The 18,376-nt window shown below is 39.4% G+C and overlaps 1 protein-coding gene across 3 annotated transcripts; it reads left to right on the top strand.

The window, feature by feature from the left end:
* Positions 1 to 494: 494 nt before the first annotated feature.
* Positions 495 to 12,562, top strand: sncgb (synuclein, gamma b (breast cancer-specific protein 1)). Of its 3 annotated transcripts, XM_080873980.1 has the most exons (7): positions 495 to 678; positions 1,300 to 1,600; positions 5,207 to 5,248; positions 7,137 to 7,264; positions 8,097 to 8,114; positions 8,900 to 8,941; positions 10,180 to 12,562. In XM_080873980.1, exons 2-7 carry the CDS (start codon positions 1,480 to 1,482, stop codon positions 10,186 to 10,188), a joined length of 360 nt encoding a protein of 119 aa, XP_080730106.1. In that variant the 5' UTR covers positions 495 to 678; positions 1,300 to 1,479; the 3' UTR covers positions 10,189 to 12,562. The 3 variants fall into 3 exon arrangements, with proteins under 3 accessions (XP_080730106.1, XP_080730105.1, XP_080730107.1); XM_080873979.1 differs by lacking the exon at positions 495 to 678 and having other exon boundaries at positions 1,080 to 1,600; XM_080873981.1 differs by lacking the exons at positions 495 to 678; positions 8,097 to 8,114 and having other exon boundaries at positions 1,121 to 1,600.
* The last annotated feature ends 5,814 nt before the right edge of the window (positions 12,563 to 18,376 follow it).

Raw genomic sequence — 18,376 nt, 5'->3', positions numbered from 1 at the left:
TCAGTGATTGAATCTAGTGTGCATCATCACCTTTATTAGAAATCGATGTCTGCTACCCTTCCTACAGCCTTACATGAATACCACAGCCTCTTCTGCACTAGTCCAATACAGTGAATCAGTGTATTCTTTATTACACTACCGCAAACCAACCAATGTAGCCTAGTATCTTCATTAAACCTTTGACTAACACAAAATTATTATTCAAGTACAGTTTATTTTGCAGGATATTTCACAAAAACAGCAAAATACCAAGTACGGATCCAATGTGTGATTTAAAAGCTAAACTTTTGAAAATAATCTCACATTTCTTCTCCTGTGCGTTTCACTGCATGTCACTCCAACTTTACATGTGCACCGCGAACGCATCACAGGGACGAGAAGAAAAAAGGATGTGTTGAGGGTGTAGCGGGTCGTGGGACGTTTTTGTTTTTATTACTGAGCAAGTATATCTCCATGTTTTCACTGGAAGCAACACCAGGCAGCAGCACACGGAAAATTACCTTAACCTGCCTCAGATTTAATGACTGAAGGTGCTGAAGGTTCCGGATCATTTCAAACCCTGGTTGTGATATCAATGTCACTCAGAATCACTGCACTGCTGAATCGGCATGTCTGAGTGAAACAGAAAGAGGAGGAGGAGGAGGAAGAGGAAGAGCGGGGCTGTTGTGACTCATTCAGGTGAAGATGACAAAGCAATTTCTCTCCAATCACAACCACAGAAATAGCTGTAGATGCTCTCTTTGTCTTTCTTAATGCATTCTGATTCAGCTCAAGTGGTAAAAATAAAAAAATCTGAGCTGATGGCAAAGCATTAATATAAACAGCAATACTATAAGTAAAAAGAATAGAAAAACATATAAATAAAGTATCAACTGAGAACATTTTGCTAAGAAATTAAAAACAAAGGAAGCAAATGTTTGGGACAAGCTCTGTGATGCAACTGCAGATTACATTGCAAAATTTAAGGATGCATATGATCTGACAAGAGGATCTGTCGGTTATGTAACCAGCGCATGGAGCCTCAGCATCTACAAAGGTGTGCCCAGAGCAAAGCGTGCCAATCAAAATATGCAAACAGATAGCCAGAGGCTGAGCTGAGCATGAGAGAGAGTCACCAGAAGAAAAGATGGACGAGAGTGGAGGGATGACTAAAGGGGCGGGGTTGCAGCATGACTTGAAAATGCTGCAGCATCCGGCTGCCTCTCCTCCTCCTCTCCCCATCTTTTTACATATTGGCTGTATCCGCCCTCCTGTTTCTCTCAGTCTGAGTGCTGTAGCCCTGCTGTGTGTTCCTCTCAGCCCTCTGTTGGAGCACCAAAGGGAGGAGGAGCCACCAGGAAACAGGCACTTACACATACTCACCCAGCCACACACTCTGACATCTCACAGCATCACTTCTGCACGCTCACTGTAAGCACCAGCCAGCCAACCAGCCAGGCCCATTTGGAGCAGGGGAGCCCAACTGTTTCATCGCCCAACATGGATGTACTGATGAAGGGGTTCTCCATGGCCAAGGAGGGGGTGGTGGCCGCCGCAGAGAAGACCAAAGCTGGCATGGAGGAAGCAGCAGCTAAGACCAAGGAGGGGGTAATGTATGTAGGTATGTAATATATCATGCAGCAAAAAGAGTTTGGAGGGTTGTGGGGGGGAGGTGCACTCATTTTTTGGTCTATATGTGGAATTACTTCGTGTACTTTTTGCATCATATGATTTGGGATCCATGTCTGAGACTTGTGAGAGGAACAGATAGAGGAGGAGGAGGAAAAAGAGAAGAGAAGGCAGGAAGGAGGGGATGGAGTGAGTGCTGGTGGTGCAGGGTCCAGAGGGTGGACAGTGAGAAACAGCGAGGAAAAGACAGTGAGGGTTACAGCTTTGCAGCAGGACAGTGATCAGTGGATGTTTGGGGGGAAAGCAAAAGAAAAGCAAAAGAGAAGAGCAAAAGGAGGGAAAGGAGGTCACTGCAGAGCTCTGTGACGCCGCTTCCTCGGGCTTTCATCACCTGACCAGCGTGACTATATTAAATCACTGGTCTGTGAAGCAGTTTGGATGGGGATGTCCAGTGATGGACTGATTTCCAGAGTGTCAATTTATCTGATTTTTTTTTAAATTAAATTTACAGAATAGAGCTGACTTACATTCATAATTAAAAGAAAAAAATATATTTAGAAAAGTGTTATAAAAAGCATTTAAACACTTAAAAAGAATCATTTCACAGCAAGACGCAAGATGATGTAAGTGTAAGAGGAAATACAATTTTAAATGCCCAAGAAAAATGATTCATTTATATTTTACCTTGGGTGCTTTGCACAGATGCTGTTGTTTCCTGCACTTTAATTATAGCTCAAGCTGCCACTGCGTCACGTTTCAAGGTTATCCCAAGCAGCAGGCCTTCACACCACCTGGGACAGGCCAGAGGGGGTGCAAAAGTAAGGAGGGTGGGTGAGGAACGATCAGAGTGGAGGGCTCCATCGTTGTCTGCTGTCTATCCTGTCAGTGCTCTGTCTGACCGTCATGCAGCAACTACAAAATTTTAATCATAATGATGAAAAAAAGGGGGAAGTCAACGGCACAAGCTGGAGAGGGAGGGGTGAGTTAGGGCAAGGATCATTTGAGCACTGCAGCAATTTGCTCTCTCTCTCTATCACAACCCCTCCACCCCCACCTTCCTTCTCCCGCACGCTCTACCCTCATCGGTTTGTGCTGGACGCAAAAACATTTGTGTGCTTGTGTTAGTTTGTGGTGTCACAGCAGCAGGATTGGCCTCCCAGTGAGTGCTCCTTCCTTCCACCCCCCACAGCTCACAAAACACCCACCCCAGGGAGACATGGAAGAACGGAGGGATGCAGGAAAAAGAGACAGAGAGAGAAAAGAGGGGGTAAAAAAATGAAGGGAGGGGTGTTATGTCACCAAAAGCTTTGAGCTTGTAGTCTCGTGGCTCGTGGAGGAGAAAGACAGGTGACACATTGGGACAGAGGGCTGAGACTTGCTGGGTAAAGAAACCCTGGATCTTCCAGGAAGTAGACAGTGGTCACAAGCTCAAGGAAGCAAGAGAAAGGGGGTAAAAGTGAAGCAAGAGACAGAGAGGGAACAACGCAGATCACAGGGGGAGGATCAGAAGGGGGAGAGGGGATGTGATCAGTGAAGAGTGTCAATGGTTTCACTGTATCCACCTGCAGCAGAGTGCCTACGTCAGCATGTGGCTGTCAGTACACAGTATCAAGGTTTGCACGCCTGCTTTCCACCACATGGGCCAGACCTGGACAAACACAGCAACATGCTCAGTGATTTATTAATTTATTTTTAAAAGCTTCTGCCGCAAAACAGCTCCAAAACTTAAGTTTTAACTTTTAATTAAGAGATTTAACTTCATGTGATTTTATCAATCCCTTTATTTTTGCTTTTAAGATTTAATTCGGTGTTTTGGTAATCACTGATGGTTTCATTACAATCTTTTGTTTAAAGAGATTCATGAAAAATCCAAAATACACAATCTAAAAATTCTAGGTGTTTATTTTTGCAATAATATGAAAATATACCAACATATATAGCAATTATTTTAGAAAGAAATCAATTAGCATGATTTTTTTTTCTGCCCTGTAAATTTAACACGATGTATTTGCAATACGGAATATGAATTTCCTTTTTCATTTGTATGTATATGGTAATACAGCGTGTTGTTGATTATATATAGGTGTGTAAAATTGCATCTTTCTTTAGCTGAGAGCACATAAGGATTCACAGTTAACAGGATTTTTCACCACATCAGGATTGCTGAAGCGCAAATCCTCCTCTGGAAAAAAAGCTGTATTTCTCTGTGTTTAACGCATCATTTCATAATGGGTAAAAATGCATTCAAACGCTCTAATCCATACCGTCTTTGTGTACTCAGGCATGCCTCCAATCAGGATTATAATTTATTACAAGGATTATTTCAACAATTGCGTTTTTGTTCTTATTCTTGTCATTTGATCAGCTGTGTCCTGTGCATCACCTTCAGCTGGAATCGGCGTTATTACAAAAAGATGTTTATGAGTTACTCGATAAATCATAAAGCAAAGTTTCCTCAGAAGTCATGTATTCTTTCACAGGCATGGCTTGTTTGGTGACAGGCAGATCAGCTCTTCAGCTGAAATAGTCACGGCGTGCAGTGACACTCGGGAGGGGGGCTCCCCCTGTTGACTGAGAAAGAAGCTGTGTCACTGCAGCCTGCGATGAGCTGTACTGCAGTACTGCTCAGTACCCCGCACGTGGCTCATGTACCACGGGGAACGTGCTGAAAGATGGAGGGAAGCAGAAGGTAGCAAGGCTGACTGGATGTGGGACACTGTAAATGGCAGCAGCTGCATCTATGTGACTATAAAAAAGAGTGCAGTCAGTTTACTCATCTGCAGATGTAGCCTTCCTTTCCTCCATTAGTTCCTTTTTACCTTCCTCTCACTCTTTCTACTGTTCTTATCTTTTAGCTCGGATACTTCCCTCCTGTCATCCCTAACGTTGGCAGATTACATAACCACAATTTAATCTGCTGGGATCATACTGTAATGAGCACAGGGCTGGAAAGCAGGAAGGCACACACAGAGACGTGCGGCTGTTGCAGCCCATTCACAGGATGACTTCCAATTAAATAAAATGTTTCCAAGTGAAAGGAGCTTTTTTAGAGCTAGTGGTAAAGATAACAGGATCTTTAAACAGTCCAGACTTTATTAAAAAAATTTAAAAAGGCAAAACCCTTTGAGGACGCAGGAAAGCGCACAACATACCAGTCAGACTGACAAAACTGTGAGCAAAAGTAGGTCTGTGAATGTATTTTTAGAAACAGTAATGGATCACGCTGAGCTGAGACTCTTGGGAATGTTATGTCAGAGTTTAAAGGGGCAACAGCAGCTGAGAAATGTCCAAAAATACATAAGCAATATCTGCCGTCAACATTTTATGATATTTCTCTGACAACATTTAATGCACTGGTGTATTAAATGTGCTACTATTAGGCTATTAATAATGTAACTCTCATTGCTCTTATTCCTACATTATTCATTAATAACAAATCTATTATATAGTTTATGTTTCATTTGACTGTTTTACTTACTGAGGAAAGAAACCATAGACAGGACAAACAGGGCGTGTGAAATGTGTCTCTTTATTTTACAGGAAACATGCATGAGTCATGTACATGAATATGAGTCTGTTTTTCCTTTTTGGTCTGCAGGGAGTAAGACAAAGGAGGGAGTGGTGTCATCAGTAAACACAGGTAAGAAAAGCTGCATGTTTGAGCCACTATTAAGATCATATAAATATAGAAACAGAAACCTCTGAGGGGAGAATGCAGAGGTTTGTTGTCTGAATATGAAGTGATTGCTGTCCCGAAGAGTTCGTTATGATCCCTTCTCTTATTACAAAAACAACATCCGAATATATTCATACTTCAGCACTGAATTCATGGCTACACCTTTAAGCACTGTGCTGAAACACTCTGGTTCTTAGAACAAGGAGCTCTTAGTCACACTTGAATGGTATAAAGTCCCAGATGGCTACAAGGGTATGTTTTGTAACATAGGTAGGTGGGATGGTTAACCGTCAGTTAATCTTCATTGTTGAAGTTTTTTTCTCTAGTAAAATCGAAAAAAATAAAAAATACATAAATAAAGTTTGAAAATATTTCTGATAAAGCACAGATGCCACCTACTGTATGTGTCACTCAATTTGATTTTGCAACTAGCAGGTGCAGATGTTGATGATGATGATGATGATGATGATGATAACCTTTTATTTTGAACAGATAAAGGCTTAAATGCTCTGTAGATGCTGATCTGATTTCTCAAATTACTTCTTTTTTGTATCTAGAAATTTAAGATATGAAAAGCATAAATGTTGAATTTTGGTATAAATCAAATAAGAGCAGTATGTACAAATAAACTGTTCATTGGATACACGTTTAGAGGTACAATCATCAGAAATGTGTTTAAATACCAGGTGTCCTCTTCCAGGTGACCCAAATGTGGTTCATTGCTTATTACTAAAATAATACTATGGCCAAGTAGAAATAAGAAAAATCCTGATTTTATTCTAATCCATACAGATAATAACAGAGCTGCATAAAGCTTTAACTGTCATATAGAAAAAGTAAATAAGATGTTTACCGAAGGATTTTAATGTTTAGTGCTGTTACTTTTAATATTACTTTAAATAATGACATTACAGTTGTGCTAAAGGATCTGGAGACTTCACTTTGTCCTCCACTGAGCAGGCTGATGTTGTTTGCTCTGGACCCTCTTATACAGCGTCATTTGTGTGTGAAAGACAAACTTCAGGTTTCAAGATGTTTTTAAACTTTGCTTTTTATAAAGAAAATAAAAGTGAATAACACTATCTTTCTGGTTTAGCAAATTATATATGTGAAAAGGCTCTTCTGTGATGAGGCCAATGTATCAACTTAGTTTCAGGGGTGTCTCCATAGGGGGGGCCATGAGGTGGCACTGCCCAAGCCTACTCCACACTAAAGTTAGGGTCACTGTGGTAGACTACTGTTCATGCCCAACACTCTTAGATGAAAGCATCAATAGGATTATAGCATAAATAGTACTGGAAAATACATTCACATCACTCAAGTGACGTACAAGCTTATCCTTTAAGTACTTCTTTGTTATGATACCATCTACTTCTACTCTGCAGTACTTGAAATAAAAAGCTACGTTATGTGATATAATGTATTTTATTGTATAGCTTACAACACACATTAATGAATCATTAGAGAATAATGAACTATTTTCAAGCAACACTGTAGAATGAGTACTTTTACTTTAGGTACTTTAATTGCTAAAACCTTTGTACTCTTAGGTTACTTTAGCAGGGTTATGAATTTTACTTGAGAAAAAAGGTGTAAATATTTATTTACAGTTCTACTTGGCAGGTAATACACCTGTATGAGGGCAGATGGTTACACACCAATCTGAATATGTTGTCTACACTGCATACCACTTTTCCTGATCAAATGTTCTGATTTCCTGTCCCATCCCCATCTGATCTTTTCAAAGTCCTGGAAAGAGCTTTGCACAGATTTTCACATTGAGGTGAAAATCAGGACTGTTTTCTCACAGTGCAGTTTACACACTAACCCTCTTTCGCTCTCCACGTCTCAGTGGCCAACAGGACCGTGGATCAGGCCAACATTGTCGGAGAAACAGCGGTTGCAGGAGCCAACGAGGTGGCGCAGGCGGGTGTGGAGGGAGTCGAGAACGTTGCTGCATCAACCGGGCTGGTCAACCAGGTTAGTTACCATGGTTACTGTGGGTCGCCCCAACACTCTTCATAGGTTTACCTCATTAGCATCTTTGCAGCTCTAGAAGGGAACCAGAGTACTCATGCAGTAACAATGCTGAAACTTCATTTTTAAAACGGGATCAGGGATTGATTGAGCTGAACAAAGTGTCAGCTGCACATTTAAGTTAAATTGTGCCTGAAACTGATCTTTAATGCTAGTTTGAGGTTGAACACTAGATGGAGCCATTTCCCCTGAACTCACATCAAACAACTGCAGGACACCAAAGAAATCCGATTTCTTTCTCTGTTGAGAAACTTTAATTACATTTATTTGCTCTGAGTAAATTAAGGTCATTGTGGCTCCATCTGCTTGTGAGAGGATTTTTCTGTCTGTCCAGTTTTCCACAGCCTGAAAAAATTATACATTTTTAAACTTAGTATTTACGGATTCAATTATTATTTATGTCATCACTGTGTTGTTTGCTTGTTTTTTAAGCAAAGAAATAATAAAATACATATAACTGTGACACATTTGCAAAAAACTTGTATTACAACTTGTATAAGAAAATTTTGAATTACCACTAATGTCATTTGGAGCTCTTGGAACTGATCGTCCTCCTTCTGCTCTTATACGTTGAACTCTCTGTCAGATGTTAGATGTTCTTGCATTTAACATTTGTGTCTTTTCTGCATGTCTTTATTGTCGTGTGTTTTGTGTGCTGTTCTTTTGTTATAATTTTGTGCCAGTGCTTTTTTTTCTTGTGCTTTGTTTTTGTGTGTTACTGTTCTCACATTTTGTTGTTTGTGCTGTTTGTGTCTCATTTTTGTTTCCCTGATAGGAGGAGCCTGTATACGAGGTGCCAGTTGGACAGAACATTTTGGGGTCATAGGTCATAAAGAAATCGGGAGGGTTAGGAAAGTGGGGGGGGGGGGGGGGGGGGGATACTGTGCATGATGCTAACAGTCTGTTAGGTGTACACAATCTGTAGAAACCCTTTTGTATTGGATTGCGTGAACATTAGTTAATAGTGTACAACAAACTCAGTGAGCTTCAGGAGGAAAGGGAAGGAACAGAAGCTTCTGTAAGGCTTCCTGAATTTATTCCTGCATCATTTGGGGCTTTGGATTAAACCCTTCATGCTTCCAGGAAAAATCCAAGTTGTAATACAACATAAAAAATAACTTTGTGACTTCTTCCTCTGAATATTTGAGACATTTTCCTCTCATGCTCACTAAGTTGCGTACTTTAGGCTCCAGTGATACTAAAATTCATTTCTAACCGTGTAGCTTGTCTATGCAACATTAAGCCACATCTATAGAACATCAGACAAGGCAGTGAATATTCTTATGGCATGCTCTGAACTGCTTCCCTGTAAGGCCTGTGCATCAGAAGCCTGTAGGCAAAAGTGTTCCTCTGACATCTTAGAAAGCTATAATTAATTAACTGACTCTCCCTTTCCTGAAAAATCTTGCGCATGATGATAAGAGCTCTTTCAATGGCACTGCATGCTTTTTGGAAATATTGTAACTGCTTTATTGAATTAGAGGTGCCATCAGTTCATTCTTTGATCCTTGCTGAAATATTCACGCCACCTCTCTCGTGTTTATAATCCATCCACATTAACGTCTTCTCCTCCCACAGGGAGAATATGGAGGAATGCAGCAGGGCGGGGAAGGAGGAGAGGTAAGATGAAACAATTTCTTTTATTTCATGTATTTTATTAAAAACACATACATTAAAAGCGGTCACATACACCTTTGTTATACAGAGGACTTTCTTTCCAGTTTCCAGTTTCCATGATCCCGGTGAGACTCAACATATCTTCGTTTTTTTCCAACATGATGTTAGTTTTATCCCAGTTAGAGTCAAACAGACAATAAAGCACTGTATGCTTGAAGGTGGGCATTCATTGTGATTTACAAGTTGCTAATAACTAACAGTGTCCCTGCATTTCTCAGCCTGATCATCTCCTCTCTTCTCACATTTACTTTCAAAACACAAAGAGTAATGGCCGAATTTGGATAATTTCATGTTGGTCACATTGATCTTTTATATACAGTCTATGATTCTTCTAGTGGTAACTAATGTGGAGCTGCTAGTGTTGAGAAGAGATGAGCTATAGAAGTTAGACAAAGCAGATTTCAGGCTTCTAGATTTCAAAACAAAACTGTACAACTTACAGATTAATTAGTTTATACAGGTTTTTACTGTACACATCTCCAGGCTTTAAGACACATACAATTATTTTAAAATGTATTTTCAGTTCTTAAAATGCATGGATAGGCAGATCAGTTGGAATCCATTCTCATTTTAAATACACTAGAGTAAGTTTCAGTATCACGTTGCATATCCTATACTATCAAGGATCAAGCTGCTACTGTGCGTCAGTTTAGTAATTTAGTAAAGATCAAACATCCAAGCAAAATGCATTTGTAAATTGAGTAAAACCATAATTTAGACAATAATAAAATCTAACCTAAAGAATCTGTGTACCAGTCTCCAGAATCCAAGGCCTAAATAAACACAAACCGGATTAGCAGAAAAAGAGAAGCACGCAAGTTTATAATGACAGCAAAACACTGAAACCAGGTGGGACATCTTAAAAGGAAGTTGTTTGGTGTTGCTGTGAACAAATCAGCGATTGCACAGATATGATGAGGATTTCTGGCTGCCTTTTTAAAGTAAGAGGTCACAAGCAGAAAAATGCTTGAAGCCGCTGGTTTCATGTTGAACTATGAATGCAAAACTCTAAATCGAATCATCTAAAATATGATTGTATGGAAATTTTAAGTAGCAAAAAGAGGAATACTGCTTTATGATCTTTAACATATGCTTGATGTTTTTTACTGTTATACATATAAAAAATGTCTTCCACTGTTGATATTTGTGTTTTTATGTTTTTCTTCTTTCCTCCCTTCCAGGGATACTAGTCCTCTTCAGGCCCTCCCGTGCTCTCCACCTGCCCCTCGCCTCCCCCTTTGCCTCGCTGTACCAGACTCCAGATCTTCAACAATATTTTTTTGTGACTTTACGGAACCAAAATCAACTAATACAGACTCTTCCGGATGCTGCACAACCGCCCCTCTCTCCCCGCTCAGTCTCGTCACTCCCCGGTGCCTCCCCCTGTGGTCCTCACCGCCATCTTTCCTCCCCTCTAATTTAAAGCAGCCTGAAGCTTTCGTACCCCCGCCTCATCTGTGTGTTAGTGGTGTCCTGATATGATCCTGGTGTTGTTGCTCTGCCACATGAACCCATAGTAAAATCTCACACGCAAACACACAAAAAAGAAACACACCAACATTCGGCACACACATGAAACACTCACATACAGTACATGCCGTTACGGCACTGACTCGCACTTTGGGCGAATGAGTCACAGTTGGGGGAAATACGATTCTGGGTGCGAACAATAACACAGTGTGCGACTGAGGCAAGACATGAGAGGGTGGATGAGCTGCAGTCAGTGCGTCTGTGTACCAGTGTTAGCTCGTGTATGTGTGTGCATGTGTATCTGCTGCTGTATAGAACAAATCTCCAGAGGCTTGTGCAGGAAAATGTGCTTTGATGATGTTGAAGTTACATGTGAAGTAGTTAGAGTAGACTGCATGAACAGATGTGTAGAATGACTCGTAACGTGTTGTTAAATCTAGAGTAGCAGCTGTTCTGTGTTGCTTTGAATGGCTTAGTGTGTGTTTCTACTCAGTGTTTAGGGTTAATACAGTGGAAGCAATAGACAATATTCATCTGTCAGAGCAGCAGCTTGAAATGTGTTCATGTGATGCATGAGAAAGCAAAGGCAACATTTTAAAAGAAACTCCTATAACATTTAAATATTTGAGGTGTGAGAAAGCAGACTTAATGAGAAGAAAGCTCTTATTACTTTGAACTACTTAAGTTAAGGATTTAGGTTTGATCAGATTTGACTGAGAGGGAAGTTTCCCTGCAAAAATAAAAGTAATAATAATAATTTTAGTTTAAAATTCGAGAATGTCCTTTTTCCAAAGCAGTTCAGACCTCAGCAATATCCATTGTAACAATGACTTCATATGTGAACAACTTTTAGCACTAAAGAAGCTGACTGGCATTGTTTCAGAAACACAGAACTGTATTTAAAATTGATTGATCTGCAGAAAATTCAGCAACTTCGAAAGAAAGCTACATACAGAGAAAAAAATAACTAGAATTGTTACCTTGCGGTTATATTTATCCCTCACTTATAGTGTTTCACTACAACTAAAAAAGAGCTTTTGTCAAGTATCACACCTTCATTATTTAATTCTGCTTCACATTTGTGTAAAACTTTGATAGAAGTTATTTAATTAGTAGTTATTAAATGAGTTATTTAGTTAATGCCAGAAACAAGTTTTGTATGGTGATTGTGAATTTTACCTTTGACTCTTAAATGAGCTGCAGTTCTTCCTTGACTTAAAGTGAATGATTGTGCCAAATTAAAAGAAATTTCCTCCAGGTAGTCCCGAGTTGGAAGACATCACAAAAGCCTGACACGTGACTTCTTCAAGAGTAATTCTCATAAAGAAATCTGTGCTGGATAGTGTGAAAAATGTTCAAAATAACTATTCAAGGAGAAAATAAGATCACTTTCTGCTATTGTGTAGCTGCTTTTTAGTCTCTGTAACACTGTTTGGCAAACCATCGAGAGAAACAAGCAGATGGGACATTTGTCAGTTGTTTGTATTGCAGTTGAAAATATTCTTATTCTTATTAATTCATCTTTAAAAGAGCATAATGAAGGTTTGGGTTTAAAAATTAGACCAGCTTTATGTGTAGTTCTGTGCACAGCTTGAATTCTGGGATATGTAGTAGCTTTTAGGATGGTTTTTATTTCACACAATCTAAATCTGACTGTTGTGAAGCTCCCACCCCTCAACTGTCTCAACCAATCAGATCGTTTCTTTCTGCTGTCACTCAGTGTTCTGACACGTTTCACAGCTTGCTTGCCCTGCAAAACTGTGTGTCTACATGTACTGTATGTGAGAGTGGACGTGTGTGTTTGCTAACACAGAACGGATTCAGCCAGCAAAATGTGTGTGTGTGTGTTTGTGTCTGGACCTGGTTTGTGTGTTCTTACTTTGAGGCCAATGGAAACTGATGACTGCATGTTGCCTTATCAAGCAATTTCACATTCCCACACACGTGTACATCACAGTACACACTAAAAAACACACACAACCACGAATCCCTCCACAAATACACAAACACGGTTCACACACCAAGTTTAAGTTGGCATCAAAGCAGACTCGCTGATTTTTTTAAACAGTACCAATGAAATTAAAAAGGTTTTGTTGAAATCCAGCTACAGTGTCAAGTTTTGTTTGAAGAATTTAAAAAGTTTTATTAATTTTGATCTTGCAGTCGAGGCCACGGGAATTTTTCTGTTCAATTCAATTTTATTTACATAGCGTTGACTCATAATAACAGTTGCCTCAAGTTGCTTTATATTTGCCAGAATCCTTCAGTTAAACAGACAAAACAGAAAAAGCCCAACAGTCAGATGCTCTGCTATGAGCAACGGTTTGGCATAGAAAATCAAATTAAATTCAAATTCAAATTCAAATTTTATTTGTCACATACACAGTCATACACCGTACGATATGCAGTGAAATGCTTAGACAACTGCTCTTCAGGAAGCGGAATCGAAGAAAAGAAAAACGCCCTTTTAAAAGAAAGAAACTTCTAGTAGAATCAGGCTGAGAGAGAGAGAGACAGCCATCTGCTGCTGGTTGAGGTTAGAGGAGGAAGACAGGATAAAAACATGCTGTGGAAGAGAAATGTGTAAAGGTGAGTGAAGAAGAAACACTCAGTGCATCATGGGAAGCCCCTGGGCCACCTGAGTGAGGATTTGGGGCCACCTGATCCAAACTAGAAGCTGCTCTGCTCCAAGAGTTGCTCTGCCTCCCATTTTACATTTAAATACTATAGGGACAAAACACACAGTCTGAGAGAGAAGTGGGATGATACAGTGCTATGAAGTCTTTAAAATAAGATGGGACCTAATTATACAAGACCTTGTGTGTGACAAGAAGGATTTTAAATCCAATTCTGTATTTAACAGGGACAATGAAGCCAGTGTGGGCAAAGTATGCTCTTTTTTTAGTCCTCATCAGAACCCTTGGATCAAATAAAGATTTTTTTATGGAGTTTTTAGGACATCCTGATAATAATGGAATACATAAGTCCAGCCCTAGAAGTGTTAAATGCATGAACTGACTCTTGTGTAGAGCTTTTCTCATCCTGGTAACCATCCAAAGCATTTTATCCTACAGCCACATTCACTTAATTCCACATTCCTGTGAAGGGACACTGCTAAGCACTGCACCAACATGCCACCCTTATTCACATCATTGAATAGAACCTAACAATGAGTGTGCACCTAATGAACACCATGGGCAAGCAATAAACTCCAAGTTGCTCTCTGATATATTGTAGAGAGAATGTGTGTGAATTTTAGATAGAAAGCGCTTATGCATTGAAAAAAAAGTGATTATGTGAATCAGGGTAGATGAGGCACGATGTACAAAGGGTTTTAAGTACTAAAGTACAGCAGAATAAGTCTATCTAGCAGCAGTGCTCACACTGCCTGGTTGCTTTTATTGATTCAAAACGACTCCATGTCTCTTCCTTTGCTCAGGAGACCCAAACGAAGAAAAGAGCACCACATCCCGGCAGTAAATACTTTGATGTGTCATAAAAACAGAATGCTAACATGATTGGTCCAAACAGTTGAGGATGGTGGTTTAAACTTCCTTTTTGGCTCTTCAGTCCATCCCTCAGGTCATCTTACACCCTGTACGGCGCAAACATCTCAATGTAATATGAAGAAAACTCTTCCCACTTCACCATGGCAACCTCCTCTAGTATTAAACATGCTACAGCTAGCAGGCAAAAAATACTCAATAAACTTTAATGTGTGTGTGTGTGTTTGGTTAAACTGTATGAAGGTGAAGATTAACTTGTTTTACAGAAACACATTTCTTTGTATTTATTTGCAGTCCCCGGTGAACACTGATTCTGCTCTATGATTGGCTGTTTGTAAAAATTAAATAAATAAAAAAAAGGGAGAAAGTATAAAAGGGGAAAAGAAGCCGTCAGCAGGTCATTTCTCTTGGACTACGCTCGAGAAACAGCAAAATCACAGACTCTGCCTGAAGCAGTAGACTGAGTAAGTAACAGATCCTTTTATATGTCTTTAACTCTCCGTTTGTTTATTTTACACTCAGAAACACTTTAATGACATCATAACCTAAAAATAATAGAGGATTAAAAAAAACCTGAATTTGAAAGTTTACCGTGGGAACACCTGAAAACAGTAAATGTGTAACAACGGGCATCATTATGAGGGAAAAGGTAAACAGGGTTGGAAAACAAATTATTAATACTAGCTTTTCAACCAGCACAATTTTAATTGGAAACAGATTTATTTAGACTTTAAAACACCAGGATGTGCAAGCTCAGGTAATTTACTGTTATTCATTCATGTTTTGTTTGTTTGTTTTGGCAATGGTTTTTATGACTTGCGTGCAGCTTAGATTGAATAACAGAACATATGATATCTGGTACAAATGATTAAGGTTTGCCTTTGCACTCAGGAAGCCGCTGTGGGATGAGTCGACTCTTCTTCAAACCAAGTTAACTGATTCAAAGAAATGGCAGAAAACACAAGAAACACCAGTGGAACTGTGAGCACTGAATACAAGATTTCTGAGGATATGGCGTAAAATAAATGTGCTCATGCAATTTTTATCTTTTCTTTTAGATGACTCCTCGACAATATGTCTATCCCAATGAAAGCGCAACAGAGCATGAAAAAAAGAAATTCAGAAAGGAAGAAAGAGCGCGCAGACCTGAACAGCTGTTTGTAAATCAAAGAAAATCGACAGATGATAAATACCAGTTTTATACTAAAGATCCAGAAAAATGGAGAAAGTGTAAATCAGAACTGCTGTTTGTTGTGAAGCATGTTTGCAGTTTTGTGGGTTGTTTTTTTTGTTTTTTCTTTGAATTGACAAGATAATATGTGTAAACATTTGATTTACTGTGCTTGGAAATTTTTACTTTTTGTTTGCTTCACTGCACCTGTTCAAAATAAATTTGGAAATTAAAACGTTTAAAAAAAATTTTCCTTCTTTTCCTTATTTTCAGTCATACTTGTTATAAGTAATCTGCGAGGGTTAAAAGTGCAGGTTTCAGAGTGTTTTAGATACTCCAGATGGATTCTTCTGTCTGGATACAGAGAAGCTCCAACATCCTTCTCTCGAAATTTTTTGTATATGAGGGATACATGTTGACTTAATGGAAAAGGAGCTTCCATATAATGACATTTCAAAACAACCAATAAAATTTAATTATAATGACAGCAGTTTAGAGGCTGGACTAAGAGCAGTGGCTTTTTGACTGGTTGTCTTCTGTCAATGGAAAATTGTACTTAGTAGTTAGTATAAGCTGTTAATGATATAAGTTTACATGTGATAGAATACTGCATGATGACCTTTTTATGACTTACACTGTTGTCCACTACAAGACTTGTTTCTGTTTTATAAATTCTTTCCCACAGCGATAATAACTGAACATGCAGTTTCACTCCTACCAGGAAGAGGAGAGCTGGACACTTTTATCTGCGCTCCCTAAAAAGAAGAGGGGCCTGGATATCTGGGGCCTGGATCTCCTCCATACCTGCTTCATACCCTGGTGGACGGGGCTGTGGCTCCCCACACTCCCTAGCAGATCGTTACATGGAGAATACAAGGATGGAATACAAGCATGCTGATCCACACAGGTATGCACACAGGTGTACACACGGGTGTTCACAGACGCGGACTACAGCTTTCTTGGCTGCTGCCTCAAAGCACATTGTGCGCTGTCTATCTTGCGTGCTGCACAATATCGTTTATTATTTAGTATCTACTGTTATCTACTGCTAGCTAGTTTATTGTGATGGTGCTGTTTTTTTTATTATGTTGCTCTTTGTTGTTTGCTTTCTCTTCTGTTTTTTTCTCCATACAGGTGATCCAGGTGTTTTGTTTGTTTTTCTTTTTTTTTTTTTCTTCCCCCCCTTCTCACAGTCTCTTCTCCCCTTTTTCTTTCTCTCTCTCTCTTTCTTTCATTCTTTCTCCCTGTCCTATCCCCCAGTCATGTCTGTCCCGTTTGTAGGAACTGAAAATAAAATAAATTCATAATTATAATAAAGGTCAATCAAATGGACCAATATGGCAAGGCCATGATGATCCACTTGGTAAAATAAATCCGCTTGGCATCTTTCTTGGCCTTAAGACAACAATTCTGATGGCTAAAGATCCAAACGGGACACACAAAAAAAAGAAAAAAAAGAAAGAAAAAAAGAGGGGCCGCGTCCTTCAGAATCACACACACACACACACACACACACACACACACACACACCTGCATACACATACATACGCACTAACATTCCTCTGTCTATGAATAGACGTATTCACTGTTGTATTACTTTTCTTGTGTATAAATAAAGACAAGTGCAAGAACAGAGCGCGCACATCACAGGGCCCCCACTCTTGTGTGAGCGCTCTGTGACCGCCCTTGCAAGTAAAAACTACAGTGTGTTTCTACCTTTCAGACTCTCAGCTGAAGAAGTGTCTTTTAGAATAAATTTCTTGACATCTTCTAATTTCTTAAACCAAACAAAGACACAATACTATCCAAATAATATATTTTTTAAATTTTAGGATACGGTGTTCTGGGAATCCATCCTACCCGTTGTTTCTGCGCATGCGCACGACACAAAATTAAGTGAAAAATCATCCTACCTTTGTTAATAAGAGCTAGAAACATACTCTGATGGGTAAAATTAAGTGCCAAACCGTCATACCTACTTACATTTGTGCTGGAATTACTCTGTGACAGCAGAAATGTGCATACTTATGGTAGGACGTTTTGCCAAAGTAGGATGGTTTGTTGGGGAGTGTCAGGGTTCCTGGGTCGGTGACCCAGTATTTTCAGTTCACGTTCTCTGTTTATCTTCTGCCTGTTCCACTTCCTGTTTTATTGTGTTAGCCTTGGTCCATGTGCATTATGTTCCGTCCTCTTCCAGTTTATCATTAGTTCATTATGTTCAGCTGTGTACTCACCAGGTTCTAATCTCTCATCACTCAGCCTGTGTATTTATGTCCCTCAGTTCAACCAGTCCAATGTCGTGTCATTGATGTTATTGTGATGTTGTCTCTCCGTCTGTATGTTCAGTTAGTCAGTCAGTGCTTCCGTCAGTCGTCCAGCCAGCCATTTTCTCCCTTTGTTCTGTTCATCCACTCCTTATAATAAATCGTCACCTACCTGCGAGTCCTGCGTTTGGGTTCCTTCTTCCTCGCCTCCACCCAACCGCTGACAGGGAGAAGCTTTATATAAGATGAAACAACAGGAAAGGCTGAAAGTTACAACTAAACTGTTTTCTGTAAAAGCTTTTTAGAGTTTAGTAAAGTTTTTCTTTATTCTCAGCATGAACTGAAACATTTTCTGACACAAAAAACAGTTAAAGTTCAATTTATTTTGTACCAATAACAAGTGAAACTTACAATGAATTCTATTGGGTGGTGACGTCAAAGAATCATGAGCGGGACTCTAGAGCCTGAATTTGCCTGTGCAAGAAAAAAGACCCAGGTACTTCCCCACATCATACACACACACACACACACACACACACACACACACACACACACACACACATAAGCATGTATCAGTTGCATAAAATTTCATATAAACAATGATTTTGTTTTATGCTTTACTTTTAGATGTCTGGTCATTGTTTTGACTACCCAAAAGCAACAACAGATGTGGAAAGGAAATGACTCAAACTGAAGCTATGAATGAAAATCCAAACGTTTTTGTTTTGGAGACAGCTGCAGAGCTGCTATAGAAAAGTTCACCCCAAATCCAAACCTACACAAATGGCCAACAAACTCAAACTTGGCAGCAACTTCATAAGGCCAACAAATAAAGTAAATCTCATCATCAAATTTAATACAAAAAGCAAACTAAATCATAATAGAGTTTTTTTGAGCTGGACATTTTATTAGATGAGAGCAATGACTTTGTAATTTTTTAATTTCGTTTGTAACTTATACTGACTGT

The sequence above is a fragment of the Rhamphochromis sp. 'chilingali' genome (assembly GCF_963969265.1).
Source record: "Rhamphochromis sp. 'chilingali' genome assembly, chromosome: 22".
NCBI classification, from domain to species: domain Eukaryota; kingdom Metazoa; phylum Chordata; class Actinopteri; order Cichliformes; family Cichlidae; genus Rhamphochromis; species Rhamphochromis sp. 'chilingali'.
Note: the sequence above shows the minus strand (reverse complement) of the source record. Positions and strands in the feature narration are given on the sequence as shown.